Genomic DNA, 18,682 nt, shown 5'->3' with positions numbered 1-18,682 from the left:
ATTGCACGTTTAGGTTAAGAATTCACTACACATAGACTTATGTACTACTCAGAAAATTTTAACTCACAAATATGATACATTTTTAACATTAACCCTTCCTTATATTGAGTCATAATTTCTCTCTTTAAATTTTAGCCTTTAGCCTGGGAAGTACTTGGGTTCTCATCTTTAACTCAATTGACCAAACAACTAGGGCTTCAGGCATAAGCAGAGACTTAAAACATAGATTCAGACCACAGACATTCCATAAGATCCTAGGATGCTGGTTAGAAACAAGTCAGAGGTCCTAACTCCCACTGCAGGGGAGATGACCGCACAAGGAAAAATTCTGGGACCCCTTTGAGACACTCAATCAGTCAATCATGCCTATATAATGAAGCCCCAGTTTAAAAGAACTGTGAGGCTCAGTAGCTCTTTCCTGGTTGGCACTACCCCATGTCACACATCAATGACAGGAGGGTAACACATCCTGAGATTGATGGAAGCTCTGCACTTGGAACATTCCCAGATTCTGTCCAATGCATCTCTTCCTTTGGCTGATATTTATGTGTATCCTTTCCCTGTTGCAAACCGTAACCATGAATATAATGGCTTTTAGCAAGTTGCATGAATTCTAGTAAATTCACAAACCTGAGAGTGGTTTTGGGAACCACACCCCCTCAAACTTGCCCTTAGTCCTACATTCTGCATGGAGCTGTGGCCAACAACCACATGGGCTCACACACCCCTCTACCTTACTCGATCCTGAAAGAGGATGCAGCCATGGCCAACACAGCTTTCAGGTGGGATACAAGCAAAGTCATTCCTGAACTCCTGACCCACAGAAACTGTCAGATCATAAATGTGTGCTATTTTAAGTCACTAAACTTGTAAAACTAACTAACACAATAGATAAGCAGTGGAATTTTTCAGACATTCAAACTTAGAGGGATATTTCTAAAATGAAAACAGGATCATGTCACTCACTGACTTAAAAATCTGTCAGTGGTCTCTCACTGGCTACAAATAAAGCTCAAACACCTCAGCAAGGGAAAAAGACTCTCCTTAATTCGACCCCTAGTCCCCTGTCTGACCTCTTAATATGCACCACCCCTCTCAGCTCTTCTTTCTCTCCCTCCAAGCTCCAGCCATATACAACTAATTATAAATCTTCTCAATGATCTACCCTCCCACCTGTGTGCTGCTCCCATTCTTAGAGCATTTCTCCCTCTGGTCCTGCCCATCATCCACCCCCAACCCCTCATTTTCTCTCCAGAAGTCAGCCTGGCGCAGCCTCCATGGCTTCATCCTCTCCCGGGCAACTGCAGAACCCCGTGTACATTTCTGTGTGGCAGGTCCCACTGTGCGTTCTGTTGTTGTTTCCTGCCCTTCTTGCTGACTTACACACCCCTCCTCCTTGCGGGGAGACAGTGAGTTTTGCTTGTCTGAGCTTATTTTTCTGTAGTTCTGGCAGAGATTGTGCTCAGTAAACTCCTAAATGAGTGAGTGCCAATAAAACTGTGTTCACTGGTCAGAACTTTTCAAGAAAAGATGTTTTAATCCACAAAATAATTTTCTATAGTACAAAGTATCAAACTGTGTATACCATTAGTAAACTATGAATCTCTAAGATTTTCTAAATCTATTAACACCTATCCAGTTCATTTCTCAACATCCTGTTAAACCTGCCACACAGAGCAAAACAAATCAGTATCTGCTATTTCATTATTAGATATTTTCAGACTTTAAAGCCATAAACTGACAATTTATCTCAACCAAAAGCATAGAATATCACAACTAGATTTAAAATAATTTAAAAACATGAGATTCAAGTCTTAGATTATTAAAGCTTTAATTTGAAAAGCTTCTAAAGTCAATTTTGAAAGAAAAGGAAACAAATTACTATTCTTTCATTTTCTATTTCTTAATAAAATATTTTTCCATATCCATATTTATTAAATTTTCAGCTTAGAGAAATAAATGTTACCTTGATTGCTAAAAGTACCAAAGAGTGATAAAAGTAAAATGAACCTTTAAAGATGTTCACATAATTATCTAAAATACCACTTGAATTTTTAAAAATCAAATTTAATATTAAATAGGTAATACCGTTTCCTTCATTTAGCAAACAAAAATATCTTTTACTATCATACTCCAAATTATAAATAAAATTTATTTTAAAAAGCTGATTCTGACACTCAAGTTTTTGTTATATGTAACAAAATAAAGGGTGAGAGGACCCTAAGTGACTAAACTAGAAAATTATTTGTGCTAAAACTAATTTCTACATTGGAAACTTCTTGGCTATATACTAATCTTAGTACAAGAACAACATTTTTACTCCTTATAAAATTAAGAGCAGAGATTATGCTTTAGTTTGTTGTTTTATTTCATTCAAAGGGCAGACATTTTTATATCCTCGGAAAGCATTAATATGAAAATATGATTTTTAAACTATGTCATCTTCATAAACTAACATTCACAAAAACATATTTATTACATAAAATAAAAATAACACAAATTTATGGTAATCAGTAGAAGCAGTCTGAGTATAGCAGTTACAAATGTTTTAAGCACAGTTCTCTAGTACAACACACTACATTTCACCCCAGAGAAAGAATGTTGGCAAAGATCTCTACCACATGGAAACTGCTTTTAAAGCTGTTGAGCCCTGAAATTCTATTCAGCAGTTTGAAATTAATCCACAGCTTTTCTCATTCACCCTCCCACTTGGGACTAATGCAAGGCATGACCATCTATTGAGGAAAACCACAAAAAACTTCAAAAACAGCTGCAACGGTAGGCTCTTTTTTCACATATTATTTTAAATGTCGTCTGTTGAAACGTGACATGTAACAATCTTAGTAAATATAAAGGCCATCTTTGGTCTTTTTTAAGTTTCAGTTACCTTGAACAATTTTTTTTTAACAAGCACGTTAGTGTATCATTGCATAACTTTAATATCCATGCAGGCAAGAGCAGGGTGCTGCAAAAGTCACAAAACCATGTTATTGCGAATTTTCAACCATTGATTTTTGACAAATTGGTATCTACAATGCTGCACCAGCAATTCTGAGTGATTCTGTCTGAAGTTACTTATGAAAAAGTGTAAGATGTGCACCAGCAGATAAAATCCAGTGGCGAGCCTGAAAGAATCCCCCCCATTTCATTCTCCCTAAATCCTTCATTAAAGTCCTATATTTTTTCCAGCCTGCGTTTTTCATAGTTTAAAAAGCAATGCTATTAACTGAAAATAATATTTTTATCTATTAAAAAACTATAAAACTAAGAAAATTTAAATTATGGCTTTTCCAATATTCTGTACCACCTAAAAGTAAGTGTTAATGACTACTTTTCATAATGTTAAACCTAAAGTTTAAGTTTTAAAACTGCGCTTGGAACTTGTTTCTATTCATACGAATACAAATCATGAGTGCTTATAAAGTAGTAAAGTTGAAACATGATAGTTTTAAACTCACATGAGACAGGATCATGGGTCTTCACTTTAACTATTTATATTACAGGTATCCTAAGAAGATTTCAGTTGCATTCAAGTACCTTTGTTTAAGGCACCTAATTATTAGCAAACGGAAATTATCAACATTGCTTGGATTCTTGATAGAAAAAGAACTAAAATCATTTTCTGAAACTATTTTTCAGAATGTCACTGATACGTAAAAACTTTTAGCATCTAATTAAAGATCACTAAGGGTTAAATACTTGTTCTCTGGCCCCTACTGCGTTCACCGTGCCAGAAAGTCCTCTAAGCTTTTAAATATTGCTTCGATGGTCTGCGTTTCTATTTCCAGGGAAAAGGAGAGTATTGCCCCACAGTCAGCAGGCCACTAGCTTATTAACTTCCAGTCACCTTAATTTTTGCTAAAATGAAGACTCTGCAGTCTACACTTCTCCTGTTTCTGTTTGTGCCTCTGATAAAGCCAGCACCACCAGCTCAGCAGGATTCACGCATTATCTATGATTATGGAACAGATAATTTTGAAGAAACCTTATTTAGCCAAGATTATGAGGATAAATATCTGGATGGAAAAAGAACTAAGGTATTTTATTTCTACTCTCAATTTAACTTCTAAAATAGTTGTCAATTTAAATGCATGTTTGTTTTTCTCTGAATGTGTCTGATAAGGGGAAAGGAAAAGCACTTTAAATAATTCAAAATAATTCAAAATAACTGTCCCCAAGATTGTATTTTTAAAGTATGCATGCTTCCCAAATTAATGAATAGAATCTATGATAACCAAACAGTATCTATAGCAACCATAACATGAAATTTAAGGGAAACTAAACTTTAAGATGATCTCTGACCAGCTGAGATTTTTTTGTTAATACACAATGCCCTATATTTGCATATTAAACTGAAATAGGAGAAATGCGTATAAAGAGAAATAAAGATGGATTACCAGCTTAAAGTTTATACTATTTTAGAAAGAAGTGGTTCAAGGAAATATAAATAGAAGAGTAGTTGCTAATTTTGTATCTACAGCATTTCACAATAATTTGCATATGTCAACCATATACAATATCAAAAAAACCCGAAAACTACTTAATATGGTGCTTAATTTTTAATCAGTTTCAACAATTTAGACTCTATCATTCTACCAAGTATCTGTAACTGTCATTGAGTTAATACTCTCCAGGGCTGACTTTCATACTACATCTTTCATGTTCTACTTGTATGGGGGCTAATTACTTGTGGTTTCACTGGCACACAGCAATGAACACTGGGAGAGGGAAAAGTTAATACAGCACATTAGTAAGTGCTGCCAGCCTACTGTGTGTCTCTATGTCTGTCTCTCTCTTTCACAGCCACATACACAAAATGGAAAATGAGAAATACAGCCAAATATAGAACAATGTTGATTGGTTCAAAAGTTCTTCTCCACTATAAATAAGATGACCAAGATTTTTAAGAGTGAACGATCATACTTGCTTCTTTTTCTTTTTTGGTACACATGAACAAATGTTAACACTACAATTTCTTTCAATGGAGTTGGTTAATATGCTATTATTATGTATATATAAGATAAGTATATACATAGTCATAGCTTAAAAAGGCCCATCATAACAACAAGCTGCTGGCTCACATGGCTGATTTGAATCTACAAATCAGTTAGAAGGATACTTTCAAAATTCCCTGGTCCCTAAAAAGTAGTAAGTAAAATGTTCTCTGCTGCTTCTCTTTACTTTGCTTTAAAAGTCTATCTTAATGTAAATAAAGGGACCAAGATATTTGTGAAGTGGAGCAGAATTAACTGCTCTTAATAGACAAATGGAGGGAGGAGGGACTGTTCAACCAGGACACTTATGGGAGAATGTTGTCCATAATCCCTCAGTTTTATAGTCCAAATTGGGCTTTATCACACCTGATAGTAAATTTTTATTTTTCCAACAGGAAAAAGAAACTGTAATACCCGATGAGAAAAGCTTTCAATTACAGAAAGATCAGAGTGTAACACCACCACCTCCGAAGAAAGAAAATGATGGTAAGTATGAACATTCTATCATCAAGTTTTTTTAAAGGAGCTTTAAAAAAATAGCTTATAATGGAACTTTATTCCATATGGTAATCCAAAATTGCATCAGGACATAGTAAATCCAAACGGCAGAGTTTTGTCAACAAGGTCAAACAGGTATACTGACAGTGCTCATCATATGCTAGCCCACATTATGAATGAGGAACATGTAACGGGAACATTCAAGAACTGAAGTTTCGTCTAAGTGTGCTTTTCTATATAAAATCAATTCAAGAAATACTTATTAAATACTAATTATTTGCAAATACTACACAGCCTAAGGATAAAGTAAATAAAATTCTTGCCTTTAAGGAACTCACAGAAGAGCAGAAAGTGTAAGTATCATACTGAAAACTGACTTGAACAAATGGAAAGACATCCCTTGTTCTTGGACAGGATGATTTAATATTATAAAGATGTCAGCTCTCCCTAAATTTATAACAATTAGCTTCCTTAAAGAGCTGGCAAGGTTGACTCTCAAGTTCATACGGAAAATCAAATCTGTAAGAAACCGTATATTAGAATATAAAGCCTCCATATTTTTTTAAAAAGTATAATACTTGTGCATAAATGAAAGTCTGCAGACAGAAATACATGAAGAAATTTAGTGAATAATAAAGGTAGCATTTTAATCACTGAAGCAAAGACGGTATCTTTGAAAATTTGGGCTAGGAAATCTAAGCAGTCAACTGAAAAAGGATACAACTAGATCCATATCTTATACAGAAAAAAGAACTCTAAATAAATTAGGGTCTCAATGTAAAAAGTGAAACCATACAAATACTAGAAGATAACCAAGGTGTGGGGCGTCTCTAAACCCAGAGACAATAATAGAAAAGATCAATAAATTTAACTCCATAAAACGGAAGTTCTGTGAAACTTTTGCTTCATAAGTGAAGCCAAAGACAAATGAAAATTGAGAAAAATATTTGTAATATGTATCACTGATAAAGAGTTAATATCTCTAATTTAGAAAAAGTAAAAATCCAAGAAAAAGAAATTGATCAAAAATCTACTGGAAAAATGGGCAAAAGATATGATTGGACAATTCACAAAATGATATAAAAATGACCCTTAAACACATAAAAAGTGGTCAATCTCACACACAGAGAAACATAAGTTTAAATTATGTTGAGACACAATGTTTAACCCATTTGACAAAAATTAGAAGTGTGACAATATATTAATATATTCCATTGGCAAAACTGTGGGGTATCAGACACTGACATACCTTGCTGCTGGTAATACAAACTGGTACTTTGGACAGGGATTTGGTAATATCTAACAAAACCAAACGTCAGGATTTGGCAATATTTTAAAAAACCAAACACAAGATTTAATCTGTGACATAGCAATTGACTACTAGGAATCTACACTAAAGATATACCTCCAAAAGTAAGAAAATACATATGTAAAATCACTGAAGCATTGCCTGCAACTGTAAAATATTGGAAACAATCTAATTGTTTATACATTGAAGAGTGGTTGAATAAAGTATGGTACATCTACATAGGGGAATACTATGCAGTTGTCAAAATTAATGAAGAAGCTCTCTAACATGGAGTGATTTCCAGAGTATATGAAAAAAATCAAAGTGCCAAAGAGTATCTACAGTGTGCTGTCTTTCATCTAAGAATGAAGGGAATGCAAGAGGATATACATGCATCAGCTCTCTTGTGTGAGAAGAAGGGTAATTAAAACACCAAGACTAGTTTCCTGTTGGTTACAGATGGGACAAGAGGTGGAAAGGAGGGGAAGATGGGAACAAGAAATACTGGGGGGAAGATTTGATTTTAGAACAAGGTTACATTTCACATAGGCAAACAAACAAATATATTTATAAATAAAATCAACAAGGTTAAGTTAAGAAGAACCCAAATTGGCATACAAACAGAAAAATATACTTAACTGCATTTCAAATGAATTACGTAAGACACAAAGGGGGAAAAATATAACCAGTAACTCTTAAATACAGTATTTTGACTATATACTTTAAGGCTAAAGACAAAATAGAATAGGCAAATACTGAAATTTCAGTGAGTAGGTTTTCCAGCATTATGGGCTAGGAATAATGAAACTTAATGAAAATCAATGTGTGTTCTACGGCTGAGTAAAGTAAACACACAGTGGATGATGAGGGTCAGGTTTCTCACTGTCAGAGAAGGATGTTACAAGTATGGTAAGAGGGAAGGTTAGAATGAACACTGTGAAGTTGGACTGGAATGAAAATACCACTATCAACTCATGGTTTATATACAGAAATAGATATAGACATGTTTGCCTCTCAGTGTGAGTGTGTGAATATATGCAGGTAATTTATTTATATGAATATATGGTGCATACAGACATGCATTTATGTATGTCTATATGCATGCACATAAATATGTATATAGCACATGTCTACATAAATATACATGTGTGTAGGTATGTGTATTATATATGAAGAGAGAGCCAAATACACATACATATATTTCCCAGCTCTCTCTGCTAAAAGAGCCCAGAAACAATGAGATCCCAGTAGCAATGAGCACACCCACACCCAAATCTTGGTTTCTAAAAACCATTCTCCACTACATAGGAACCAGTATTCTCCTTGAAGAAATAGCTGATTTCAGGCCCGGGGCAGGGAAAAGGCAAGACTGGTTTAGGACATCCTATCATGCCAGAAAATAATTTAGTTCTCAAAGAACAGTGGGGACATTAAATTTTTAAATTAATCAAAATATTTTAAAATACATAGGTATAAATTTATACAAGATGTATAAGACCTGCTCCCTGAAATCCAGACAATCATGCTGAGAAATTAAAGAAGACCTAAATATATGGATAGATAACATTGTATCAAGGACCAGAAAACTCACTATCATTAAGATGTCAATTTTTCCCAAATTCATCTGTAAATTCAATGCAATCTCATTTTAAATTCCCAGCAGGCCATTTTGAAATTAACAAGCTGATTCGAAAATTTATATGAAAATGCTGAGTCATGACAACGCTGAGGAAGAATAAAGTTGGAGGATTTACACTACCTAATATCAAACTTATTATAAAGCTAGAGGAATTAAGACATTGTGGGATCACCATAAAAATAAACAAATAGATAACAGAACAGAATAGAGTCCAGAAATACACTTTCATAATGTGGTCAACTGGTTTTTTACAATGGTGCAATGCAATTCAATGGGGAAAGGATAACCTTTTCAAAGAATGGTGCTGAAAGAATCAGAAAGCTGTAAGAGATAAGCAAAAAAAAAAAAAAAAAAAAAAAGAACTTCCTGACATCATACATAAAAATTCAAAATAGACTCCATATCTAACTATAAAGAGCTAAACTACACAACTTTCAAAAGAAAACATAGGATAAAAACTTAGTGATTGGCAAACATTTTTAAAATATAACACAAAACCATGAACTATGAAGGAGTCAATTCTTCTTAAAAAATGTTTGCTCTTCAAGAGACTGATAAGAAAATAAAAAGACAAGCCACAGACAGAAGAAAATATCTGCAAAACATAAACTGACAAATGACTTAAGCTACCAAATACACTTTTCTAATTCAATAATAATAATACAAAAGCCCATTTAAAAATGGGCAAAAGATATGAATAGACACTTCACCATATGTGGATGGCAAATAAGTATATAAAAAGATGCTCAGCACATTAGTCATCACGAAAGTGTAAATTAAAACACAAGATACCATAACACACCTTACCTGAAAATGAAAAAGTCCGACCACACTAAATGTTGCCAAGGATGCAGAGTAACTGGAACTCTCATGCACTACTAGTAGGAACGTAAAATGGCATAACCACTATGGTAAACAGTTTAGGACTTTCTTCAAAAGATAAAATATATACCTATAGTAAGACCTAGCCATTCTACTCTTAGGTATTTACCCAGGAGAAGTGAAAGCATTAAGTCCATTCATAAACGTTCATAGCAGCTTTCTTTGAAACAGACAAAAACTGGAAACAACCCAAATGTCCATGAGAGATGACTGTACAAACTGTGTCTATTGACACAATGGAACAAATAGGAATGAACTCAGTAATAAATAGGAACGAATTACTGGTACATGCAAAAATAGATGAATCTTAAAATAATTATGCAGAGTGAAAGAGGCTAGACCAAAGAGTATACAGTGTATGATTCTTTTGAAATAAAAACGCAAACTCATCTATAGTGAGAGAAAAGAGACGTGGGCTGCTGGGAGGGAGTACCAACGGGCATGGGGAAACTTTCTGGGGTGATGTATATGTTAATTGTCTTGATTGTGGCTTTGGTTTCATGGTCATATACGTATGCCAAAACTTATATATTATACAAGTTAAATATGTGCAACTTATTGTATATAATTTAACCATAAAAAAGCTGTGGCAGGATAAAACAGTTTAAGAATCCTCACTGACTATCTAATCTATGACAATTTGATTGCCAAAATAAATATGATGGTAATATATTATGACCCATGGGATAAAGAATCCTTACGTTCATACTGACAGAAATAAACAAGAAGGGAGTGTTCCACCTTATATAAGAATGCTAACTAACAAATGTAGCAGAAATGATGGAATTAGAAAATCACTATTTGGCAACTATCCTAGTGATAAATAGTTCAAGTAAGTATCGTCAACAGATGACAAAATCAGAGGGAGAAAGTTTGATGACAAACCAGATGTGTAGAACCTCAAAGTACTTCTCCAGAAAGTACTTATTAATTACAAAGTGAAAAACAGTAACTTTACAGAGTGAGAAACATGACAGACAACAACTGAACCAAGTGACTAAAGACAGCATCATGAGGAATGAGACAGATACCGCATGCTCCCTGATACATGACACTAAGGACGCGACATCATTTCCATGGTACTCCTGCCAAAAATGAGGAACCTCAGACAAACCCTAACAGAAAGACATTCTGTAAAATAAATGCCCTGAAAAATAAAATGTTCTAAAAATTCAAAAATTTCCAAAACAGTAAAACAGTTTGAAAAATGAAAACTAAGGAACTGTTTCAGGTTGAAGGATACAAAAGAGGCAGAACAAATAAATGCAATGAGTGATGCAGGTCATCATGGCACCCTAACTCTAATTTTCCATGTTATGCCCATGATGACTCTAAGTTTCATGTTATTAGTTTGCTTATTTAACTAAATGGTTTCTAAACTCATTAGAAATATGCTTGAGTCACACCAAGTGATAAATCAAGCTTCTGTTTACCTTAAGTCCTGCTTTACGATTTTTTTTTTTTTTGGTATTCAAATGAAGAAATCTAACTGTCAATCAATTCAGCAACTAAGTGATCACCTCTAAAACAGACAGGAGAATAAAAGAGATTGTGGGTTCTGGAATTAAATAAAATTCTGGTGAGTGATCAGGCACAGTACAGACCACTAGCTCTCATGTCTTTCCCTGCTGTCACCCATAATTCTGTCAAGTATCTTTTCAAATTAGCAGTAACATTCATGATACCAAGAATTTTACCCCTAGAAGTGCACTATTTTTGAACTACTGATTTTTATGATTTTGCTTCTCGATTCAGAAATGCCCACGTGCCTGCTGTGTGTTTGTCTAAGTGGTTCTGTGTACTGTGAAGAAGTTGACATTGATGCTGTCCCACCTCTGCCGAAGGAATCAGCCTATTTGTATGCACGATTCAACAGAATCAAAAAGTTGACTGCCAAAGATTTTGCAGACATACGTAAGTTAATTTAAAATAAGATATAGTATTAACTCATGTTAGTGTTTAACTCATATAAACACAAGATTTTAGGTCCCTGGGGCCTATCACACGTAGGGTAGTCACTGTCGGAGTGTTTAAAGTATCCACTACATTTAACAAAAATCCACTGCTTTACTGGTGAATCTCATTTCTATTCAGATGTCCTGTCATCTTTCTTTACTGGTGAATTTGGAGTTTATGGTGACAGCTCATATGGTGACAGCTCATCTAGAACATGGGCAACGACATCTTCTCAACCCCAACACTTCAAGATCCAACTGCCCCAGCCAGTCGGCAGTACAAATATAATCAGGGTATTTCTTCAAAGACAACATTTTATTTTGTACTTCTGCTATAAAAACATAGAAACTGCTTTTTTCTTTACTTAAATCCGGCTGCATATTAAACACATCTGTGAAAGTATTTTCAAAATAAGTGCTGATACCAGGCCTTAGTCCACAGAGATTCTAACTTAGGTCTGGGGAGAAGAGGCACAAGTGTTGCCATTAACCACAACAAAACTCCTCAGATGATTCTAATATGGAACTAGTGCTGAGAACGGGGCCTTTCACTCCTTCCCAGGTCATAAACAATCTTGGACTTCGGGTGTTTTATCAAACTTTACAGCAGCTTGCCACTAGTGTGTTACCATGAACACACCAAATTCCCCCACTTCGGCATTCCCAAGTCCAAGTCTTGGATCACTAATCCTTCATAAATTTTCTAAATTCCAATGTTGTCAAGTGCTTCTGAAGAAAACCACATCAAGAAATGCACACTGGCCCCACTACACATTTATGAGATTAACTGTATCGGATTTCATGCCATCACTGGTAGCTCCCAACTGACTGAATACAGTCGCTCCTCATTACTTATAGATTCCATGTTTTCAAATTCACCTACTTGATAAAATGTATTTGTAACCCCCAAATCAAGACTTATGGCACTTCTGCACTCATTCAGACATGTGCCCAGTGGTTAAAAAATGTAAGTCACAAAGGTAAAGTTGAATGAGATGATCTGCTCTTTATTTCAGCTTTTATACTGTAAACAAATGTCCTATTTACAGTCAACTTAGTGCCACATTTTCGTGCTTTCTGCTGTTTAAAATGCTCCCTGAGTGTAGTGCTTCTGAAGTGCTGTCCAGTGCAAGAAGGCTGTGATGTGCCTCACAGAGAAAATACGTGTGTTAGCTAATCTTCATTTAAATGTGAGTTACAGTGCTGAGGACCGAGTTCCATGTTAATGTATCAATAATATATACTAAATGAGATGCCTTTAAAAAGAAACACATATTAAAGTTTATACTAATTGGTTGATGAAAATATGTGACAAGAGACACAAATCCTGTATATTCCCTAGGAGCAATGGGTCCATATTTACTAATTCAGCATTTGCATCAACTTTACAGACATGACTACCTCCAATGGTGAGGGGCAACCATATTTCTTAATCATTCCAGACAGACAAAAGTGATACACATACCAACACACACTGAACTTGTCTCTCAGTATGCACCACTTTAATAAATTAGAGAACATTTTTGGCTTTGTTGTTAAGCAATAAGGCGTGGAGAGATTAAGATAATAGACCCACAATCACAATGCAACATGCTGGCAAAAAAATCCAAAAATATTTACATGGTTCTATTTAGTCAAATGTAATGCTTACTTTCTATAATACGCAACAAAGAATTTCTTTCAAACTGCCTGAGCATACTGAGAATTCAAACAAAAAAGGATGGAAGGATTCTATTAACTTTAAGTTCTCTTGCAAGCCTGAGAGTCTAGAGCTCCGGTGAGACAGGCCAGCAGTGTCAAGCACAGAGTAGATGTTCAGTATTCAGTCAACAAACTTACTGAGCTCTAATTGTAGAAGCTCTACTAGGCACTAAAAATAAAAGTTTGAATGACCTGTTAAGTGGCTTTCCTCAGTCCACACAGTTAAGAACTTAACTTCATTTAAAAAAATATTTTCTGTATTTTTTTTTTTTGTATATTTTCCCTTCAAGCTAACTTAAGACGACTTGATTTTACGGGGAATTTGATTGAAGATATAGAAGACGGTACTTTTTCAAAACTTTCTCTGTTAGAAGAGCTTACACTGGCTGAAAATCAACTACTGAAACTTCCAGTTCTCCCTCCCAAGCTTACTTTGTTTAATGCAAAATACAACAAAATCAAGAGTAGAGGAATCAAAGCAAATGCATTCAAAGTAAGTATTTCATAGTATGACTGAGCACAATATAATATCAGTTTTATACAGCCACTGACAACATGGTAAACAAAAAAGAAACTATGGTCTAAATTTGTTTTGTTTTAAAACTATTTTAATTTAATAATGGAAGACATTATTGACATAATAAATAGTGATACCATTAGGCTTATTCAGTCCAGTTTATGCCTGTACCTCACTTAAAATATATAACCTTTATCTTGTTCCATGGGACTATATGCTGTCACATCTTTCTCCTTTATTCACACAGCAAATACTCATTTATAGACAAGGTCTGCACTCTCATGGCACCAATTCTCTACAAAAATCTCAAAATGGGAATTTTCCTGTGTTTCTTTTTCCTTACAATATTAGTAAATTCACAAATGCCAGAAAAAATAATGTTCTAATGTAAACACTGAGTTTTCCTTTTAATACTTAAAAGCATTAGACCATAGAATTCTTAGGTAGACATTCTTTTGAATTCCATGATGGCATCTAATACAAAATTCTGTATGTAGTAAAAATTACATACATTTCTTAAGTGAGTACTTCGAGAAAATAAATGCACAGGAAAAAGGGAAGGTGATCTACTCCGACTTGGGGAGCCAGGCTGTCTCAAAATGCACAGTCTGCCGAGAAGTAAGCACCTCAGCCCAGGACTTCAACAGCTAGGATATACTCACTCTTGGTCCTGAAAGAAATCTCAGATAAAAGGCTGAGACATTGACGCCACTGTCAGCAACAGAAGACCACGTTGAAAAAGAAAGTCTAGCTCCTAATGATAGCGCCTAACAGTTCCTCAGAAGTCAGGGGACTTTTAAAAACTAGACTTCCTTTATTTGATTATTAAAATATGTTGTTAAAATTTATTATTTATTGTTCATTCTAAAATGTATTTTCTTTTTTAAAATTTTTATTGGTGGGGGAGGTAATTACGTTTATTTACTTTTAGAGGAGGTACTGGGGGTTGAACCCAGGATCTCATGCCTGCTAAGCACGCACTTTATCTCTTGAGCTATACCCTTCCCCCTTAGACTTACTTTAAAAACAAACCAAAAAAAAAGCTTGTAATTTGAAGACACGTAATTTGAGCAGGTAAGCCTTTGAATAACTGGCATGTTAAAGACCTATAGGAGCTGATCAACATTTCACAAAAGGAATGTTTGAATATTTCAGATTTTACACAAGGATTACAGAAGGGATTCATGACAAGTTGGCATGGAAATGATAAACTCAGCTACTTTGCAGTTTTGCTTAAGGCCCTAGGTTGCAAAAGCCATTGGTAAAATCAGGTTACTCATCCAGGTAAAAAGGCCCATTGAGGAAGACAGGAGCTTGGTACCCATATTGTGGATTGTAGGATGCTTAAGATAATAGCAAATTTATTTTTAAAAAACATTAGCAAATTCTGCTACAGAATGCATAACAAAGGTAAGGTAAAAGATTATTGTCAGGGGAAACTACTTCCTGAAATCATATAAAATTATACAGAATAATGAGTTACTGATCATGAAAAGTAATCCAATATAGAGCATGTAGGGGAGAAAAAAAATCATACCTAGCTATGTGTTTAATAAATTGCTTTGGGAAACAAGCACACACATCTCTTATGGGTATGCACTTTGCTACTAATTGGTAGAGCTGAAATGGAAAGTTCTGGCGGTTTAAGAGAGATTATGGCAGCACAAGGATCCAAATCCAATCCTGCATAAGAATTACCCTCATTACCCGCTCCCAAGACAAATTCAAAGGGCCCCAGAAACCAGCGTTGGGGATGAGGCCGGGTATGACTGGGTATTCAGAGGTGAAATGAATGGACAGAAATGTGGAGATGCATCAGGCTCTACTGCCTGCCCTGCATAAAGGGCCAAAACATTGTTATTCGTAAAAGCAAAAGCAAAACAAAACAAAAACCCAAACCTAGAACTGCCACAGCAATGATTAACAATATTGTGTCTATATTTAATATGTGTGTATATAGCTTGAATCCTGTGAAGAAATGTACTGACCTCAATAACACACGAGCAAAACTACCTTTTCCTTACAGAAACTGCATAACCTCTCCTTCCTCTACTTGGACCACAATGCCCTGGAATCTGTGCCTCTTAATTTACCAGAAAGTCTGCGTGTAATTCATCTTCAGGTATGACTGCTCCTGTCAACATATCTGACTTTAATTCAAATTACTATGGGTCAGTCTTATGATTCATTAGGAAGCTCACTTATTCCCATGTAAATATTGCCCATCAATAGTACTAATGTTTAGCCAAATGCACCCTCCTGCCTAGAAGCTCCAGTTCTCTCCAGAACACAAAGGACCAGTGACGCTGGGAGTGAGGTCTGCGCTTAGGGTAGGGTTTGTCTCCAGGTGTGCAGTTAGCATCTCCTAGCTAACCCGACACGTGAAAAACTGAAGTTAGGAGACACTGAGACCCCTGGTTTATGTTCCTTTCTCTAAACAGCAGTAAAGACTTGCTTTTGGAGACTTCTCAGCTAACTTTACTGTCTGACGTCAACTTAGGTTACTAGAAAAGTGAGGAGGAATAAACTAAAATGGGTCTTTCAGCATCACAAGCATTCTCACTCATTCTTCTTGCTTCTTTAAAGTATATTTAAAAGGACACAGTACCCATTTTGAGTTGACACTCTAGAATAGGATATTTTTTCCAGCTAGTATAATCTTATTTATATTCAGATATGTTACATGGGTTTTGCTCTTAGAAATACCAAGTAGTGCATTCTTCCAAAGGAACACTGTAGACTTTTTAAAGGGAGGCTCAGATTGCTCAGAGAAGGTTTTTATTACCACGAAGACAAAGACAGATACACCGTATGAACAATATTTTAAAAATCACTTTATCTAACTACTATATATAAAATAAACAACAAGGTCTGACTATATAGCACAGGGAGCTATACCTAATACCTTGTAATAGCCTATAATGAAAAAAATATGAAAAGGAATATATATATATGTACAACTGAATCACTATGCTGTACAACAGAAATTAACACAATATTGTAAATCAACTATACTTCAATAAAGAAAATGGTTTTGAGAAAACAAAAAACGTTCACTTTATCTAAAAAGAATAAAATATTCTGTGAGATCTCATTACATAGCATAAAAAACGAATGATTTCGAATCGCTAAACAATTATTTTTTCCCTTTTGTTTTCCAGTTTAACAACATAACTTCAATTACAGATGATACATTCTGCAAGGCTAACGACACCAGTTATATTCGGGACCGAATTGAAGAGATACGCTTGGAGGGCAACCCAATTGTCCTGGGAAAACATCCCAACAGTTTTATCTGCTTAAAAAGATTGCCTGTAGGGTCATATATTTAACCACTATCAATGTAGCATATAAGCTAAAGTACACACATACTCACAGTCTGTCTCAACAATGTCTAAAGGAGCATAAATATTTAATACTAATTTTGTATCCCACTATGAAGGAATCGATGGAAGCAAGGATGTTTAAAAATCTTACATATAACAACAAGTAAAAAGTAAGATTGAATCTCAAAGTTCAAAACAAAGTAATGTGAAAATATTTGAACAGCATTACAAAATCCTTGTAAGCTTATACTAGAAAACCATTTAAAAGATATGTTTTTATATAAATACCCCAATTTAAGAACTATTATGAAGTGAGAGGATAAAGCCAAGAAACTTTCAACTGTTTGTCTTTCCTGGCCTCTACTGGATCCCTAAAGCATTTAAGGCAAATGTTGTAAAATCTCTGAAAAGCTAAATATTTCCAGTGACCTTCCACTTTTCTTTTATGATTCATACATTATTCATTATGAAGTAAGAATTCTGTTTTCTTTCTATTAAGGCAGCTATTTTATTTTTACTTAGCCTGAGAAGTAGGGTATAGTCTTGTATCTAGGCAAAACTTTCCAAATAAAGCATAATTTTACTCTCTGATAAAGACCTAATACAGCAATGTTTAATTATTCTGCTTTGTAGTCACACAGTTAGCGCCTTTAGTAAAACAGTACAAAATTTTCTTTAATCTAAATATTAACACTCTATCAATAAACATTTTAATTTAAGCACACCAAAATCAGTAGGCTTATAAGAAAAACTGAAAATCCATCCTGTTTCTCAGAACACAGGCATAAATAAAGTTCTCCACTATAAAGGCTTTCAATTATGATATATACTGCAAAATATATTCTTTTTATACTATAGGAATGAGAGTCTCATCAATAAATTTATCCAAATGTAAGATATGACAGTAGAGTGAATTCTGTGGCGCTACTCCACACCACCTTCCCACCTACCCATACACATCCATATTCATGCAAACAGGTCAAAGGTTCACAAGAAAGCATCTCAGCAACATTTTCTAAAGACCCATGATTAACTGATATGTTTAAAGATGAGAATTCATCTTCAATCTAATAGTGATCATTTACGGTGACAATGCTGCCAGATTAAAGTCCCTAAAATAACGTTCCTCTCACCCAAATGTCACTCAAAAGTTTTAATCTCCAGTTTTGGGGTTGCATACAAAATTATCAGTGCTTTAGAAACAAAGAGTCTGAACCATGTATATACAAATTACCGACATTGTTTCCAACATAAATTATACAGTAGAATCAAGTTGGTCTCTGTATACTATTTCCAGAACAAATATTATCTGTGTTTTTTCATTTGCTTCTGTTTTTTCTGTACCTAGAATGACCTTCTGTTTTTTAATTTCCTCCCCATTTGTCAAGGTTGACTCTAAGATGAAACTTTTTCATTAAAATATCTGTGATCTCTTAAGGCCACATAATTACCCTTATAACACTTACTGACTCATTCACTTATTTTATTTTAGTAACTGATAATCATAACTATTATACTGCTTACTCATTTTGTGTACGTGCCTCACTTCTCTGTGATGGAAAGCTCCCTGAGCCCAGTGACCACATCCAGTATTCCCTTTATATATTCAAAGCACCTAGCATAATAGTGAGCGCATCTAAATTGAATATACAGTGAACAGTGCAAAATGAAATCCATTTAAACTGAAGGGATCTGTTTCATATGGAAAAATAGAGTATTTAAACTATCACTATCTTGAATAAATCAATAGAAATAAATTGTAACTTCATCTGGAGAAATAAACTTGGTGAAGGATTGCTGAGTGGTGGAACCAACACTGGGGAAAGTGATCAGAGGAGACATCCCTCACATTTCCAGCTGTCAGAATAATAACATATGCTCT

At 34.7% G+C, this 18,682-nt stretch overlaps 2 protein-coding genes across 3 annotated transcripts in view; one reads left to right on the top strand and one right to left on the bottom strand.

Annotated features, from left to right (window-relative positions):
- The window catches only part of CENPP (centromere protein P), a 218,758-nt gene that overhangs the window by 135,007 nt on the left and 65,069 nt on the right, over positions 1 to 18,682 (bottom strand). The window lies entirely within an intron of this gene.
- On the top strand, positions 2,638 to 17,699 carry OGN (osteoglycin). 2 transcript variants are annotated; one of them, XM_006190008.3, is made up of 7 exons: positions 2,638 to 2,778; positions 3,789 to 4,037; positions 5,390 to 5,480; positions 11,057 to 11,215; positions 13,248 to 13,450; positions 15,501 to 15,596; positions 16,636 to 17,699. In XM_006190008.3, exons 2-7 carry the CDS (start codon positions 3,864 to 3,866, stop codon positions 16,804 to 16,806), a joined length of 894 nt encoding a protein of 297 aa, XP_006190070.1. In that variant the 5' UTR covers positions 2,638 to 2,778; positions 3,789 to 3,863; the 3' UTR covers positions 16,807 to 17,699. The 2 variants fall into 2 exon arrangements, with proteins under 2 accessions (XP_006190070.1, XP_006190069.1); XM_006190007.2 differs by having other exon boundaries at positions 2,648 to 2,778; positions 3,504 to 4,037.

Source organism: Camelus ferus, chromosome 4 (genome assembly GCF_009834535.1).
Source record: "Camelus ferus isolate YT-003-E chromosome 4, BCGSAC_Cfer_1.0, whole genome shotgun sequence".
Lineage (NCBI taxonomy): Eukaryota > Metazoa > Chordata > Mammalia > Artiodactyla > Camelidae > Camelus > Camelus ferus.
This window is presented reverse-complemented; position numbering and strand designations above follow the sequence as displayed.